Here is a 16,894-nt window from a genome sequence, read left to right on the forward strand (position 1 = left end):
TACTTGAGTACAGTTTTTGGGTACTCTACCCACCTCTGACCCTAGCTCACTAAAATAGGCTAACACTTTTAATGCTTCGATGCAAAGTAAACCACAATTTCTTTAGAATAATATAATACTTCATTCATATTATATAAATAATACTGCACACCTATAAAATGTGTCAAATCTAAAATATGGTGTAATACTGTGTATCTTAGAGAAAATATAAGCACAGACTCAGGCACAGGCTTGACATTTATACTGATTGAATTCATTCTAAGAAATGCACATAACTTCATAAGTAGCAAACTTTCATATGTGAATATTAAATATTTTAACTACAGATTTTTTCTTTCATTTTCCCCAACTGCAGCCGTCAAATGTAACATATCAGAGGTAAAGCTGATGGCTATTTGTGAAAATTTGCTTTGATGCGCATGTTTGATAACTTGTGATTAAAGCGCCATTTAGCGTTCAAACGCTGCAAATGCACTTATTTGCTACTGTATACCTACCTATAGCAGCTTATCATTCAGAACTCTGGCTAATTTATAGAAAAAAAACTTGTTCCCATGCAGAAAAACAAGGTGGAAATAAGGTAAAAGCAAATAATCTTTACATAAATACTATATGTCCAGTCCAGACTGACTTCAATATGCAAGATTTGCACAATATGAGGCTGATCAAATGAACATCGTGTTGGATCATGAATGAAGAGACAGGGAGTCCAGGGTGGAGATGAAGAGTCTTTTTATTAATGTCACTTACTAGTCAAGTGTCAGTTGAGAAGTGGCCCATGAGAAAAGAAGTGGCTGAGAACAGAAATCTCAAGTACATATATCACCCTCCCTGTCTGCTCTAGCGTTGACATGCGTTCCAGTTCCTGGAGCTCCATGTACTGGTTTATCAGTTCTTACCAGAAACATAGGAAGCAGTTCAGCCTTGCGTATAAAGCTACAGTTATATATTACACAGCATGAGAAGAATTAACATTTATTAATACAAGTTCCCACAATTGTCTTTGCTTTCTCTCGTGTCAGATTCATATTAACAATTTCCAGAATCACTTTTTCTTCTGTTCACAAGATCATCTGCAATTTGCACAATCTGTGTTAGAGCCCTCAGGATCAGTACATCAATGTCATTTTGTGTATCAATCTCCTCATGGTAGTTCTTCACAGGGAAGATGTGGCTCACAGGGACACCAACTGAATTAGAGCACTCCTGCATCTGGAGAATAAAGAACACAGGCTGAATATTTCTGGGGGTATTGATATAAATAAAAGAATATGCTCTTAAACATATTTATGTTTCGGCCATAGATCTGAATGAACAAATTTGCATGGCAAAGCCAGAGGTTTGATCCCACATTCTCTATCTGAGAACAGAAAGGGCCTGTAATACCTTCTCTTTTATCTTCTTGCTTGAGTAGATTTTTCTTAGGTTTTTTTCCACTAGTGGGCAAGCTTCATCCACTCTCGTCATGATGACTGCCTGAGGAATTTCTGTTAAATGGAAACATAAATGTAAATATTGATTTATTATGTGATGTTACATTCTAAATCATTTTCTAGATTTGTGTGGCATGAAGAAAGTTTCAAAAACTTTGAATGATCCAAATAAACTTTTCTAAATATTTGATCTTTTAAAATGTATTTGTGGTGGGGGAGGCGTGGTTCAGCCAGGTCTGCGATGGGAGACAGAGTGAGGAGATGAGCGGCGGTAAGTGGGTCAAGTGCAAAATAACTAACACCTGGGTCTCGTTGCAGTGATTGGTGTGAGGTGGCAGTATAAAAGCCAGTTGGAAACCCAAGACACTAAGACAAAGGAAGATACAACCCAATTATTAGTACCATGGAGCCGTTGGGAAATGCTTTTTCTGATGGCGCATTGTAATCCAATGGCGGGGCATTTAGGGGTGACAGCGACAAAAAATCGTCTAATGACCCGATTCTTTTGGCCAGGCATTCACGAAAACATGCATAGATGGTGCACGTCGTGTCAGGAATGTCAGTTGGTGAACCCATCAGCCGCCCCAAAAGTGCCATTGCGCCCTTTATCTCTGGTGCAGGTCCCCTTGGAACGAATTGGTATGGACCTCATAGGGCCATTAGAACGGTCTGCACAGGGACATCGTAGTCGACTATGCAACGTGACATCCAGAAGCAGTGGTGCTCCGCAACATCTCAGCGAAGAGTGTGGCAGATGCCCGGTTTCATTTCATTTCCAGTGTGGGAATCTCAAAAGAGATTCACACGGATCAGGGCACCGCGTTTATGTCAACACTTTAAACTAACTTTAAAACTTGTACGAATTATTGGGCATTAAATCGGTGAGCACAAGCGTCTATCACCCACAAACGGACGGGCTGGTCGAACGTTTCAATCACACGTTGAAAACAATGATTGAAAAATTGGGATAGGTGGCTAGAACCCTCTTATTTTGCTGTGCGAGAGGTCCCGCAAACTTCCACAGGGTTTTCCCCCTTTGAACTTCTTTACGTACGCCAGCCCCATGGGGGTCTTAGACATCCTAAAAGGAATGTGGGAGGATGGACGTTCAGATAGACAAAACGAAATTCAGTATGTCATGGACCTGAGAGCAAAACTCCATACACTGGGGTGACTTTCTATGAAGAATTTGCGTCAGGCTCAGGGCTGTATAACAGGGGTACTAAGCTTCAAGAGTTTACACCGGGAGATAAACTTCCAGCTCCAAATTGTTAACCAAGTGGCAAGGGCCCTTTGAGGTCACACAGCAATTATGAGATCTCAATTATGAAGTAATACGAACAGACATGGGCGAATCACGGCAAATCTATCGCCTCAACCTCCTTAAAAAATGGAGAGAGGAGGAGTCAGTGTTGCTTGCGACGGCAGTGAGCGGAGAGGCGGATCACGGGCCAGAGGTGATCGTCAAAGAAAGATCACTCTCCCTGGCCCCGGGGGGAGATCACCTCTCGCCCTCGAAGCTCACTGACATCATATGGTTACAATCCAAGCTTGCGGATGTGTTTTTGCCCCTGCCTGGTCGTACCAATCTGATTCAGCACCATATTGAGACGGAGCTGGGCGTGGTGGTTTGCAGCCGGCTATACAGGTTACCTGAGCACAAACAAAAAGTGGTTCAGACGGAATTAGAGGCAATGCTGGAGATGGGAGTAATTGAGAAGTCCCACAGCGACTGGGCGAGCCCGATAGTTTTGGTTCCTAAAACAGACGGCTCTGTGCGGTTTTGTGTGGACTATCGCAGGGTGAACGCTGTGTCAAAATTTGATGCTTATCCAATGCTGCGTATTGACGAGTTGCTTGATCCGTTAGGTACTGCTCGATTTTATTTGACATTGGACTTAACGAAATTATCTCCTTATCTCCCATGTCCAAAGAGAAAACAGGCTTCACCACGCCGTTTGGATTACACCAATTTGTGACACTTCTGTTTGGCTTGTTCGGGGCCCCAGCCACGTCTCAGTGCCTCATGGATAGTGTTCTAGGGTCCCATGCTGCCTATGCCACTGCCTACTTGGATGATATCATAATTTACAGTGGGGATTTGCAGCAGCATATGGAGCATTTGAGGGCCGTTCTCAGGGCGCTGAGTCGAGCGGGGATAACAGCCAAGGTATCTGGGCTCCCCGGCCTGAGTCGAGCGGTGGGGGTATGTGGCGGAGGAGGCGTGGTTCAGCAAGGTCTGCGACGTGAGAGAGAGTGAGGAGATGAGCGGTGATAAGTGGGTCAAGTGCAAAATAACTAACACCTGGGTCTCGTTGCAGTGATTGGCGTGAGTAGGCAGTATAAAAGCCAGTTGGAAACTGGCTTAAGGAGAGAGAGCTGAGGACTCGTGGGGAGTGATCTGAAAGCCTAGAGATAAGAAGGCTGCAGTATTGTGAAGTAGAAAAGTAGTTTGAAGAGTATGCGCATGTGGCACTATTGTTTGTTATTTTTCAAGTAATAAAATACCCACGAGCCTCAGAAAGCCGACCCTGGTCTCCTTCCTTCTCATCCGTACGACTAGAAACTGTACTACAGAATTATTGTTTTTAGAATCCTACAAAAAACACTTTAGTGAGTCTTCTTTTAGTGAGTCACATTTATCATGTGGATATTTTAACAGTTCAATCATGACAATTTCCGTACATTTATGACGATTATAATTGCATACAGTTAGTGTTGGCGGTATGGTTAAGTTCTGGGCAACACTCCACACCCCTTTCCATGCAGCCATGCTTGGACAAAGCGGGGAAAACAGCAAGACAAACCCCCCTGGGGTACATAACAGAACCATAAGCATATATATAATTACAATTCACAATTACGTGAGTTGTAAACAAAATGTGAGCGACAGCTTCCAATGAAGAGACTGTAAAGAAAAAAAAAGTTTAGATCGGATTACTGGTTCAATTGGTGGAGTTGGGGTTGGAGGAGAGAGTTAATTGCAAGCAGCAATCCGATGGAAGAGACGCTGGAGAATGGGAATTTAAATAGACTGCAGGTGATAGGTGTCAAGACTGGATTGGTACACGTCAGGAACAGCTGACTGTCAGCTGATGCAAGCGTGACTAACATGACCTGAATTAAATAACGCGATGCTCGATATTTTTCAAATGTATTGCTGATACTCACCCAGACTGCTGGCCTTCTGTCTAATGTATTTCATCTTTTTGAAGACTTCTTTAGTCATCATTGATACTTTGTCAGCTGCTATGACGTAGACCAGACAGTATGTCAGATCCTCAGGGCTTGTATCACTTTTGCAGTCATAATTTTTAGCAGAATCAGTTGGATTGAACTGAATGTAAATATAAAAGAGAAAAAAAATCAAAGAGGCGAGAGGAAAGGTATTGTGTTATAATTCTGCGGTGTCAATGCATTGTTTGAATAACATTGAAATAATTTCACAAAGCCAGTTTAAAGCTGAGAAAATTAACAGGCAAATTTTTCCTCCTCACATTGTGTCCTTCCCTAAGGAGACCCTCAAGGGCTTTGGCAATGTCTTCTGGATCTGCACCATTTGAGTCTTCGGATTCTAAGCCCATGATGTCATTGAAGACAAAAGGCAGAACTGATTCTCCATTTCTTATGTAATAAGTTCTGTACTGTAAATAAATGCAGAAGTATGAAGATAAAATAAAGAACTTGGGGTCTGTTTTATTCAAACAATTATGAACATTTTTGCATTGAGATGAATATACATATGAACAAACAAATAATCTGGATCTCCATGTCTGTCATGCAAATCAACTGTTCCTGGTCATCTCCAGACTGGATATCTTCTCTCCACTTTCCCTAATTGCAGATTCAATTGTTAGATCTGTCAGCATGAATATTTTTATACTTTGATTTTTTTGAGAGGGATCAAACTGTAACACGGTGTGTTCTAACACCCACAACAGCGACACGTGAAAATAAGTGACACGGAGTTCTATTTTAGAAATGTTGCGGCAGGAACAACATACATAAAATAGGACATTGATACTCTCAGATAATGTGCTTAATTCAGTGTTAAAAGTGTCTAATGTGAGTTTGAATATTATTTGCGTGATCTTTATAGCCATAATGAAAGCAACATCATATATTTTACTTCAGATCTTGAAAATAAATTAGGCTAAAGCAAACTTACGTTAAAAACTGAACTCACTGCGAACCAGCATCCATAACAAGGATGGTATCAATAACTCACTCACTCACTCACTCACTCACTCAAAACTGCGTACACTTTTCTGTACTTAACACTTACAATGTTTTTTCTGTCACATCGTATCTACACTGGATGTGACAAAGCATTGGAAATCATTTGAACTTTGTGTCAGCAGGTCATAAATAGGAGTCAACAGTTTTCTGTAGGGATTTGCCGCGCCGCATCCAGTGTAGACAGAGACACTTATTATAATAAGTTCTGTTGTATTTTGTTGCTTCACGCTTTGACTTTCGCGTCCAGTGTAGACACAGTGTAAGTTAATGTTGCTTTCAGATGCTGCGTTTTAATTTCCATGCCACATTATTTGAAAGTAGCGTGGGCCAAACATTTTTCTCTCTGCCCGCAGGCCGCCTATTGAGGAACCCTGGTGTAGAAGTGTAATGTCTGTTTTTGGGGTTTGTTTCATGGTCTTTTTTTCATGTCTTTTATTTTGTAGTTTGATTTATACCGTTTGTGTCATGCTTCCCTTATGAAAATTAACCATGGTTTTACTACAAATAAAACCAAAAAACCATGGTTACTATAGTTAAACCATGGTAACCACAAATTAACCATGGTTTTGCTAAATTAACCATAGTTTAACCATGGTATTTGTAGTAAATCTGTGGTTATACAAATGGTAGTCAACACGTCAAAAAACCATGGGTTACTACAGTTTTACTATAATAAAACCATAGTAATTTTTCGTAAGGGTTCCCTTGCCTTCATGTATCTCTGCCTTGTGTATGTGTCATGTTCTCATTGGTTATTATTTTGTCATGTGATTATCAGTTCTGTTTGCTCATTGGTTGCTTTAGTCATATGTCTTGTTTCAGATTTGGTTTGTTCTTGTTATGTGACCCTCATTGTTTGTATAAGTAGTCATGTTTTTGCTTTGTCATGTATTAATGTTGCAACCTGCTGTCGGTGAGTCTAGTATGTTCATGCCACATCTAGTCTGTTTCTGTCAAGTCTGTTTCATGCCTCGTCAAGTTTGTTCAAGTCAAGTCTTTGTTTCTGGTTTGGATTATGCTTGGATGTTTTGGATTGCACCTGTAAATAAACTGCACTTGGGTTCTCACTATGCTCGCCTTCAGTTTAATACTTGTTATAAAAAGCTCCTAGCTGTCATTTAGGGATTGGTTGGCATGAATCCTATTGCACACTTAAGTAATTCATTCTTTTTAAATGGATCATGAAATAATAAATCAAATATACTATAAAAACATCCTGTAAGTTTCAAAACTAAAAACTTTCTCATTAGATTATAAACAGCATTTATTGAAATGCAAATGACTCGTTTTGGAAGAAGACATCACCTCAACATCATTGCCTGTTTAGCCCCACCCACCAATTTTACATCAATGCCTCTTTAGCCCACCGATTCTACATCACTGCCTCTATAGCCCAACTCACTGTTTCTTGCAAGTAGTAGGAGGAGAGGAAATATTAGAGACGCAAACACAGGATTACGCGGTAGCACTTTAGAATACTGCTTCTTACTTACTGCATAACTTATTAGGAATCATTGAAGAAGTAATGGGTAACGCTTAACTCACTACTGTTAATTACTAAGGAAGATGTTTTAAATAACACAATTATACAATTTTATTACATACTGATTAAGTAACAGTTAGCTAATCAATAACTAATGTATTCTGTCATACCCCCTGAAGAACTACTATTAATTATCTACTAGGTAAGATTCAATAAAAATAACTATGAAGTTACTACTAATGAACAATTATACAAAACTACATTTAATTGTGACCCTTTCATAATAAATGTTATTAGCAGAAGTAGTAGTAGTTTGAAAATGCAATATATTTTATACAGGTTTTGCTTGTGAAGTGAGTTGTTTTGTGTGTGTTTTGTGTTTTGAAAAAAAACCGTCTCAGGTTACGCATGTAGCCATGGTTCCCTGAGAATAGGGAACGAGACGATGCGTCTCTGTGCCATGCTTCAGCATCATGCCGTGTTTCCTCAGACAAAAAAAGGACCATGTGTTCAACAGGTGCCCTTTTATATCTGCAGTCGCTCATTTACTTACATCATAGGCTTCCTCCTGCCAATGTCAAGTTCATTGTCATTATTTCATTCATGCTTCAGCCACATGCGTAAGCTGAGACGTTTTTTTTCACCCAGCCCCTCCTCCTCAGACTTGACGCACATGCAGGTTTGCCAAATTAACGACACCAACAGGAACGAGTGCACTTGATGATGAATGAAATGAAATACACTGCATTTTACACCAACTGCCAACCCAGAGTGCCAAAATACAATTGGGTAAACTAGCGGTGGAGTTTTGATACGTTTATGTTAGGAAATTTACAAAATATCTTTATGGAACATGATCTTTACTTAATATCCCAATAATTTTTGCCATAAAAGAAAAATCGATAATTTTGACCCATACTATGTTGGCTATTGCTAAAATATACCTTGACCATTACTGCATTTATGTATATATGTCATACAGTTGTGCTTCCTCAATAGATTCAATCTTTCTTTGTAGACTGTGTAGTTTACATAATTTAGTAAACCATTTTATTTTAAATTGAAACATAAGGGTTCATTACTCACTGTTCTTGTAAAACTTGTACCAGACACTGAATCAGCAAGAGCTTCTGTTGTGATTCTTCTTTGAAAAACACTATTGACTGAGTTGATGAAGCTGGATTTTCCTGCTCCCACTTCTCCAGCCAGCAAGATCCTGATGTACTTAACATTTGAATCGCTCAGCTTAAGTTCCCTCAGGTTTTTCTCCAAAAGTTCTTTATTGCTGTTGAAAAATAGGGCCTTTTTACAAAACAATGTTGAAGATACACACTTTTGCTTGTATAGATAGATTGTAATTTTTCTTTTTTAAAGAATAATTATTTTCCACTTACTCCCAGGGTGTTTCCCTCCATGGTATATTAAATTCTGTTAATAGAGATGGAAATAATTTATGATTTTGATTACTGCAACAAAAAAGATAGATATGAAATGGAAAATCAATTCAGGTATTAAAAATTAAAATCAAAGGAATATTTCAAATGTGTTTTCTCCCAAAATTATAGTCTTTGATTAGATATTGACCAATCTTAGACTTCTTAAAGGTAACTAGACATACAAAATGAGGGGTAAAACAAGGAACAGGCGAGACTAATTACAAAACAAGCTGTGACGAGTGGGGCGGGTCACACAAGCAAAGAAAGGAAGTACCAAGAACTGACCAAAGAGGTGAAATCTGAGCTGTGCTGGTAAAAAAAATAACTTTGATGAACAAGTATTCCATTCCGCCTAATTTAAAAGCTAAGTTCAGAAGTTCAAGTAGTGTTTTGCTATTATTTAAAAACTTAAAGGATTGACTATAAATATTATAAAGTCCGAGGTGAGACACATTTCAACCGAGTACAAATGAAAAACATGAACTTGTTTATTACATTTCTGATTATATATATATATGTATTTGGGATGTGCTGAATTGAATAATAACCACACTTTTATTAAAAGAAAAACAATGAAAATGAAACAATGAAATTTGGCAGAATATATATTAATATTAGAGTTACCTGCTGATGATGTTTTAGTTTGGGATGTTGATTCTGATCCTCCCATTGTGATCTCCTTCTCTGTTTTCTTTTATACAGAGTAATAACAAGACAGTCAGAAATACTATTTAGTGTTCTTCTCTTTAAGATGTACAGGCACACTGTGACAGCATCTCTGATTTCAGCCTGTATTTATACCTCCAGGTCCAACTTTCACTTTCATCTAGTTAATGTTTTTAAGACTAAGTAGTCTATAACCTATTTTTTTTTTTCCATGTCACACAATAAAAACACATCTGGACGGATTCGGTTTTCAAGGTAAATTATTGAATGGATTTAAATTGAAAGAGAATTGTAAGACAAGGTAACAGACTGACAAACTCAAAACAGCTTAGAAAGTGGATCAACTGTGTTAAGATGATTAATGTTTTTTTGAATACGCTTTTCACATATTTTGACCTTTCTATGAAAAGGTACATTTTGTACACCTCAAACAACTGTAAGAAAAGTATATTTGTAACAAAATGTATACACATGTATTTTGAACAGGGTTTTTTCTTCTCTGAATTTACCATTGAGCCGAAGACCACTTCTCATGTGGCTTCAGATCTCTTTTAGATAGACTCAACTGAATGGCTGAAGCACATCTGTGTTTGTAGCATGTTTTCAACAGCAAATCTGGTGATCTTCAGCTGATATAACATATAATGTTCTTATGTAAAAAATAAAAATTTTATTATAATATTTTCAGATATGAGCAGACCTGTAGGCTCAGTTTTTTCTGCATCTATTACTTGAATGTGTTGAACTTAATGTTTTTTGTTCTTTGTACTGTATGTATAAACATGTACTGTAGACCAAGCTGCCTATCATTCACTTCAACTTTGTCATCCTTGCATAACTTAAATGCATACCAAAGGGTTTTAGAATGACGCCAGCAAACATGACTCATGTAGCAGACAATGTTATTATTCATAGAATCAAGAATCAATCCACAAACGTGCAGGCATGGAAACTGTTGATAATATTGGGAATATGTTGCCCAAACCGGTTCACACACCCTCTGGCAAAAACTATTCTGACATCAGATCAAAGACTGGATTTTTCCTTATAGACAATCATAATGAAGCGTTTAGCTCGCTAACCTTACTGCTAATATTTGATTGGCTCCAAATGAATTCTCTTGTGTGTCTGATGTGTGTGATAAAATATGTCTGGTATTTTCTAGATACTATACATCTGCGTTGATCCATGAAAGAAGTGGGGGTGTAACCGATCCAGATCACAAGCACTTAATGTACATGTACTGTAGCTAAAAAAGGCTGATTAAGTGTTGATACCTAAGCACAGGTAACAGGACATGTCCTACCTCCCCGAAAACAATAAAACATCAGCTGAAGTTTTCTAGAAATTCATCCATTAAACACGTTTAGTCCTCTTCTTCTTGACTTTGTCCAGCTATTAGATCAGACTAGTCTTATTCTCATGTTCCCATTCTGAAACCTCATCCAAATCAATGGGTGAATACAGAAAATGACTGGACACACACACAAGTGCACTATACAGGAGGATAACTGACCGCTGCGTCACAATATTCTGAAGTGATGTCTTTTATAGATGTCTGTTATAGAAAAAAACATGGTTATTGATATTATAATGTTTTTTTGTAAGTCTATATTGCAGTTATTTTTACAAACCAGTAGGGACATACTGTTTAGTTATGTCGTTTTTTAAAAACATCTTCATTGAGTGGCCTATAAATTAAATGGTTTTGTATGTGTTAAGTACAGTACTTGAACAATTCTTTCTTTGTTTAAAAGTGAAAATGAAACATAACAGGCCTGAGGTTATAAAAACTGCCTTTTGATCACTGTTGTTCTGCACGTGTAGGTGGGGGAAAAATCCAAACCATTTGTCTAATGTTCTTTCTTTATAATACAGACATTTATGTGAGTTAAATTTGATTAACATTATTCTCAAACCCCTACCACACTCCACCAGCGTTTCTTCAAGTGGCCAGGGTAGGTATTGCAAGTATTTCAACTTGTGGTCCTCAGCAGGACAAGTTACTGAGAAAAAACTTAATTTGGCCTAAATAAATGTGAAGAACACAGCCCCATTTATGACCTTGTATAAATTAATATTCTGATTTTTTGATCACTGTTACACTGCGCTCAAGAAGGGCTACAAACTACGGTGCCCGTAAGCTGACTTGTTCAGTTTACTTATTTTTGTCGTGGGAACGTGATAATATGTCGTGGCCACGAGATATTAATTTGTGGGAACATTATATTAACTCGTGGGAACGTCATATTATGTCATGGCCTCGAGATGCTATGTTGAGGGAACAACATCCATTTCTCGTGGCCACGAGCCCCATTGTTCAGATACACTATTATGTTTCTGGGTTCAATAGAAGTTTACCTCAGTGTACAGTATTTGTTTTATGACGTTGATTACTAAAAATCATAGACAGACTAATGCATTAGAAATCAGAATCAGAATCAGAATGAGCTTTTATTGCCAGGTATGTTTACACATACGAGGAATTTGTTTTCGTGACAGAAGCTCCGCAGTACAACAGAATGACAGCGACAGAACATAAAACACATAATAAAAGAATACAAAAATACAAAAAATACAAATAAGTAGATAAGGAATGACAATATACAAATTGACAATTGTAGGCAGGTATATTACAGTAAGATTATTATTTAAAGAAATACTGCAAGTGACCGTAAGACCATATATATATATATATATATATATATATATATATATATACACACACAAAAAATATACAAAAACAGTTATTTTAAATTGTAATAATTTCACAATAGTGCTGTTATTTTATTTTACTTTTGATCATACAAGACTTAGTGAGTCAGTCTTTCAAAATTATCATTGCATATATTTACATTTAGACAAATATTAATTATTATTTATAAAGTTAATTCAAATTAAAAACATAGTTGTAGAAGTATGTGTGAATTTTATCATTTTTTTTTTAAATGTATTAAGTTAATAGATCCTGGACAATCCTACAAATACTGTTAATTTAGTTTAAAATGTAATATACATATTTTTCAGTCATTGCCTTCCCTTCTTTCTTCTTCTCTCTCATCACCAGGAGAGTCTGTGGTGTGTGCACACAAAATTGAGTGCTTAAGGATTTATTCCATCATACAAATATGCAACAGCTGGAGTGGCACACAATGCATGTAAACTTTGTGTATATAATTTGGTGACAAATCAAGCTTAATCATGCCGCCGCTTGGCTGAAAAGAGGCGAGGAGAGGAAAGTAGAGAAGCATCTGGACTCTGAATAGGAAACTCAGTCCTGTTGATGAACATTAGCAGACAGGGTTTGGGCGGCAGCAAATGCTGCAAAATAAGTAAGGTGAATGAGTCTGTTTGAAAAGAGCCTACATTTTTCATACACAATATGAAAATGGTTTATGTAGCTTTTGAAAACTGAGCCACAGAGGTTTGCTTTTTAATGGAAGATTTGTGAAGACAAAATGGATCCAAGGCATTCAGCCAAGTATGGTGACCCATACTCAGAATTCATGCTCTGCATTTAACCCATCCAAAGTGCACACACACAGAGCAGTGAACACACACACACACACTGTGAACACACACCCGGAGCAGTGGTCATCATTTATGCTGCGGCGCTCGGGGAGCAGTTGGGGGTTCGGTGCCTTGCTCAAGGGCACCTCAGTCGTGGTATTGCCAGCCCAAGACTCGAGCCCACTACCCTAGGGTTAGGAGACAAACTCTGGGGAAGTTGTGACCACTAGGCCACAACTTCCCCAGAAATTCCCCCATTGTAGAATATATGCAGAGGGATGAAGTGCTTAATGCAAATATAATTTTGACGTCCCTAGTATTATTTTCTCACTGTCATGCAGCATTTTTAGTTCATGTGAGCTTTGGTGGATGCAGCATAGAGGTTTTAAAAAACATGGGGTTAATTAAATAACAACTAATTATTCTTTAAAGGAATAGTTTACCCCAAAAAGAAAATCCAGGCAATCAATTAACTTATGTGTAGTGAAAATCTATCAAAGTGTTTTTTACTTCAAACTTTTGCTTCAGGCTAAATGTCCACTACACATAATATTGCTTTCTCCAGTAAAGTGAAAGCAGTCCAAAACAGTTCTAAACAAATATGTTTGTGGATTTTGATGTGAGATGACAACAAAGGATGGACTTTTTCATTGAAGGAAGCATTATTATGGATTAATAATCTTATGTTGAGGGAATGACATGTTTTTCTCATGGCCACGAGTTTAATGCGTAAACAAACCTGCGTGACCATAGCAACCCAGGATTATAAGGGATGGATTCATTCATATTTTATTTTGAATTACGAAATTATTATATTATTTATACATATAAAATTTATGCATTTACATTATGACATTTTATGTTAATGTCGAGCATTTACAGTATGCTATTATTTACAAAAGTATTCAGAATGTTAAGTAAAGAGAATGAAATTGAATAAAAAAAATAAAAAACAAAAATAACCAATAATAATAGGCTAATAATAATAATAATAATGTACACATATTACGGGGGGAAGACTATCAGTTAATGGACTTACAAGATGGATAAAAAAAGTTTTTATATTTTATTATGCACTTCATGTAATATTTATTTATAATAAACTTCATTTGAATGCTGACAATTGCATGTAATACAGCCCGGTAGCCAAAGCATATGGTTAATATAATAATTACTTAATTCAAGATAAAATATGAATGAATCCATCTCTGATAATCGGGTTGCTATGGTCACACAGGTTTGTTTAAGCATTAAACTCGTGGCCAAGAGAAAAACATGTCGTTCCCTCAACATAAGAAATCGTGGCCACGAGAAATGGATGTTGTTCCCTCAACATAGCATCTCGAGGCCACGACATGAGGATGTCTTTACCTCAACAAAATGATCTCATGGCCACGACATAATATGACGTTCCCACGAGTTATTATTTCGTGGCCACGACAAAACTAAGTAAACCGAACAAGTCACCTTACGGGCACCATAACAAACACCTCCTCTCCACCCTGCTTTTGTTAAAGCTGATCATATCTCCATTCTCTTTCTGTCTGCATATGAACAAAAGCTAAAGCAAGAAAAACCTGTTATCAGGTCAGTCTACAAATGGACTGAGGAAGCTCTTCTCATACTTCATCTTCTCATACTTCAAGACTGCTTCCAAACCACTGACTGGCAGATCTTCTGTGATCCAGCAGACACAGACATTAATGAATATACTGACTCTGTTACAGATTACATTAGTATGTTTACTGAAAACATTGTTCCAAAAATCAGCATCAAATCATTCCCAAATCAAAAGCCCTGGATAAATGCTGATGTCAGGACCAAAACTTAAAGCATGCACTTCAGCCTATAACTCTGGTGACACAGCGGCATAAAGGAAGTCCAGGTATGAACTTCAGAGACCTGTCAGGATTGTAAAGAGATAATACAGAGATAATATGGTAGCAAACTATCAAGCATCTGACATCAAGCACACGTGAATATTCTGTACTCAATGACAGACTACTGAGACAAAAAGAACAGAAAAACCTATGATGTGGGTATATCTGCCTTTTTATCTGATGAACTGAACATCTTTTATGCAAGGTTTGAGAACAACAATACCTTCCTTGCAGTGAAATATTCAGCAGAGAACAAATGTTTTTAAAATCTGTCTGCCTGAAGTGTACAGAAAATTCAGGGTGGTCAACCCACGGAAATCAGCAGCTCCTGATGGTGTTCTTAAAGCCTGTGCCAGCCAGCTAGTGGAGGTTTTTATAGATATTTTTAATCTCTCCCTGGCAATGTCTGTGATCCCCTTCTGCTTTAAGAAGACCATTATTATCCCTTTCCCTAAAAGGTATGTTGTCAGCTGCCTGAATGACTACTGACCTGTAGCAATGATCTCTACCATTATGAAGAGCTTTGAGCAAAGTAACAGGGAAGAGCAGATGTTATCTTTGACAGACGCCTCGGTTCAATGCAAAAAACAGATCGACAGTTGATGACATCAGTATGATTCACAGTGCTTTCACACACTTAGATAAGAAAAACACCCATGTGAGAATGTTGTTCATTGACTATAGTTCAGACAGGACCACTTTAGCAAGTTACTTGAGTTTACTGAACACAACTTATCTTTGGCAGTACGGTTCCTTATGGGGGTTCTTGCTCCCAAATTAACTGAACATTCAAGAGCTTAAACATTGAGCCCTCAGAACCATCAGCTTGGAAATACATGACAATTAAGACACTTAATAAATGTCTTTAAAGCAAACAGTGATAATCATGTACAGTAGGTGGACAACCTAAATGGGTTTTACCCAGCCGTAGCTAAATTAGGCGCGGTCACTTTAAGAGATGATGAATGCATCCAATATAATACACATCCCATTTTTTTTCATCAGCTGTTTACTTTCACTTAAGAAATAACTGACAAGAGCAAAAAGAAGCAGATTCGGTGTTCAAGTGTTTTGAGACGCCTCTCTCTGCGTGAGCCCTGAACGTTTGATGTGGAAATTTCACAGTAGGTTTAAAGACTCGTTCTCGCCCCCTACAGATTCGGCTAGGTATACATCCGCGCTAAAATATCAAGGTGAAAGTCATCACAGCTTGCTTAGTATAGACCCAGCTCTCAACCCAACTTTGAGAATAGATTAACGATATTTTTTTATCGCCCGATAAGAGTCTCATGTTAACGCAGCACGTTAACGTTGATAACGGCCCACCACTAATATATATATACGGATAAAAAGCTAAATGTTTTCATTTCATTTTCATTTCGGTTCATTCTTGGTTTAAAAAAAATCTTCAGGTTCCATTTGCAGAGCGAAATGAGAATGGTGCAGCATTTAGCAATAATTCTTATTAACTCTGTTATTATTCTTGATTTTTCAAACTACCAACACTTTGCATTTTTGAATTATGCCTTATGTGTGACCAAAAAAATTTGTATTATTTGTTTCAGCTGTTTGATCATGCTTGTGCCTCACGCACATATTCATTGCAAACAGCAGTCGTTCACCAGCCATTCGTCGCAAGCACTTTGACATATTGTTAATTGTGATTTTTTTTCCATTGATATTGAAACACGTGTGAACTACAAAGCCTATTTTACCCCATGAATAATAGTTAAGCTTCAAATGGGAAACATAACGAATATGGAAACGTTTGGATTTCTCCCGAGTGAGAGAATGAGAGAGCCCAACCTTACCTTATGCTTAGCTTTAAATTATTATTATTTTTGTTTGTTTATAGCTAAGCCTTTATTATTATATAATGCAATTATATTTATCCATTAGAATTATATATATTTAATTCTTGTTTTGTTCTGATATATTTGTTGTTTTAGTCGGGATGTTCCTTTGTCAATGACACAGACTCCAGATCAATTGAAGAGTAGCTTTTTACATTTATTAGTCTCTTTCACCATGGCATGCTTACACACACACACCTGTGCTAATCACCACAACCCCCACCCTTTGCACATGCGCAAACATATACTTGGCAGGGTTGCCACTACCCCATAAAACCATCCACTATCATTACATCTTCCCTTTGGTTTTTTTTTTTTTTTTTTTTACTAATAAACATTAATTGCAACATTCCATTAAAGATAAACATTTAAACTTCCCAACAAACTACAAAAA

General features: G+C 37.4%; 1 protein-coding gene across 1 annotated transcript; it reads right to left on the bottom strand.

Annotated features, from left to right (window-relative positions):
- Positions 1–721: 721 nt before the first annotated feature.
- LOC132134216 (interferon-induced protein 44-like) lies at positions 722–9,281 on the bottom strand. The gene is made up of 7 exons (XM_059547047.1): positions 9,216–9,281; positions 8,550–8,583; positions 8,242–8,440; positions 4,931–5,077; positions 4,605–4,770; positions 1,387–1,487; positions 722–1,212 (listed from the first exon to the last, which is right to left on the bottom strand). Exons 1-7 carry the CDS (start codon positions 9,259–9,261, stop codon positions 1,030–1,032), a joined length of 876 nt encoding a protein of 291 aa, XP_059403030.1. The 5' UTR covers positions 9,262–9,281; the 3' UTR covers positions 722–1,029.
- Positions 9,282–16,894: the final 7,613 nt, after the last annotated feature.

The sequence above is a fragment of the Carassius carassius genome, chromosome 1, assembly GCF_963082965.1.
Source record: "Carassius carassius chromosome 1, fCarCar2.1, whole genome shotgun sequence".
In the NCBI taxonomy this organism is placed as follows: Eukaryota; Metazoa; Chordata; class Actinopteri; order Cypriniformes; family Cyprinidae; genus Carassius; species Carassius carassius.

What these genes read in the sequence shown, in the direction of transcription:
- LOC132134216 (XM_059547047.1), bottom strand. Translation starts at nt 9,261, where the DNA reads ATGGGAGGATCAGAATCAACATCCCAAACTAAAACATCATCAGCAG. An exon ending in AACTAAAACATCATCAGCAG is followed by an intron (nt 8,584 to 9,215) that starts GTAACTCTAATA and finishes CTCTATTAACAG; the next exon opens with AATTTAATATACCATGGAGG. An exon ending in ACAGAAGGCCAGCAGTCTGG is followed by an intron (nt 1,488 to 4,604) that starts GTGAGTATCAGC and finishes TCCATTTAACAG; the next exon opens with AAATTCCTCAGGCAGTCATC.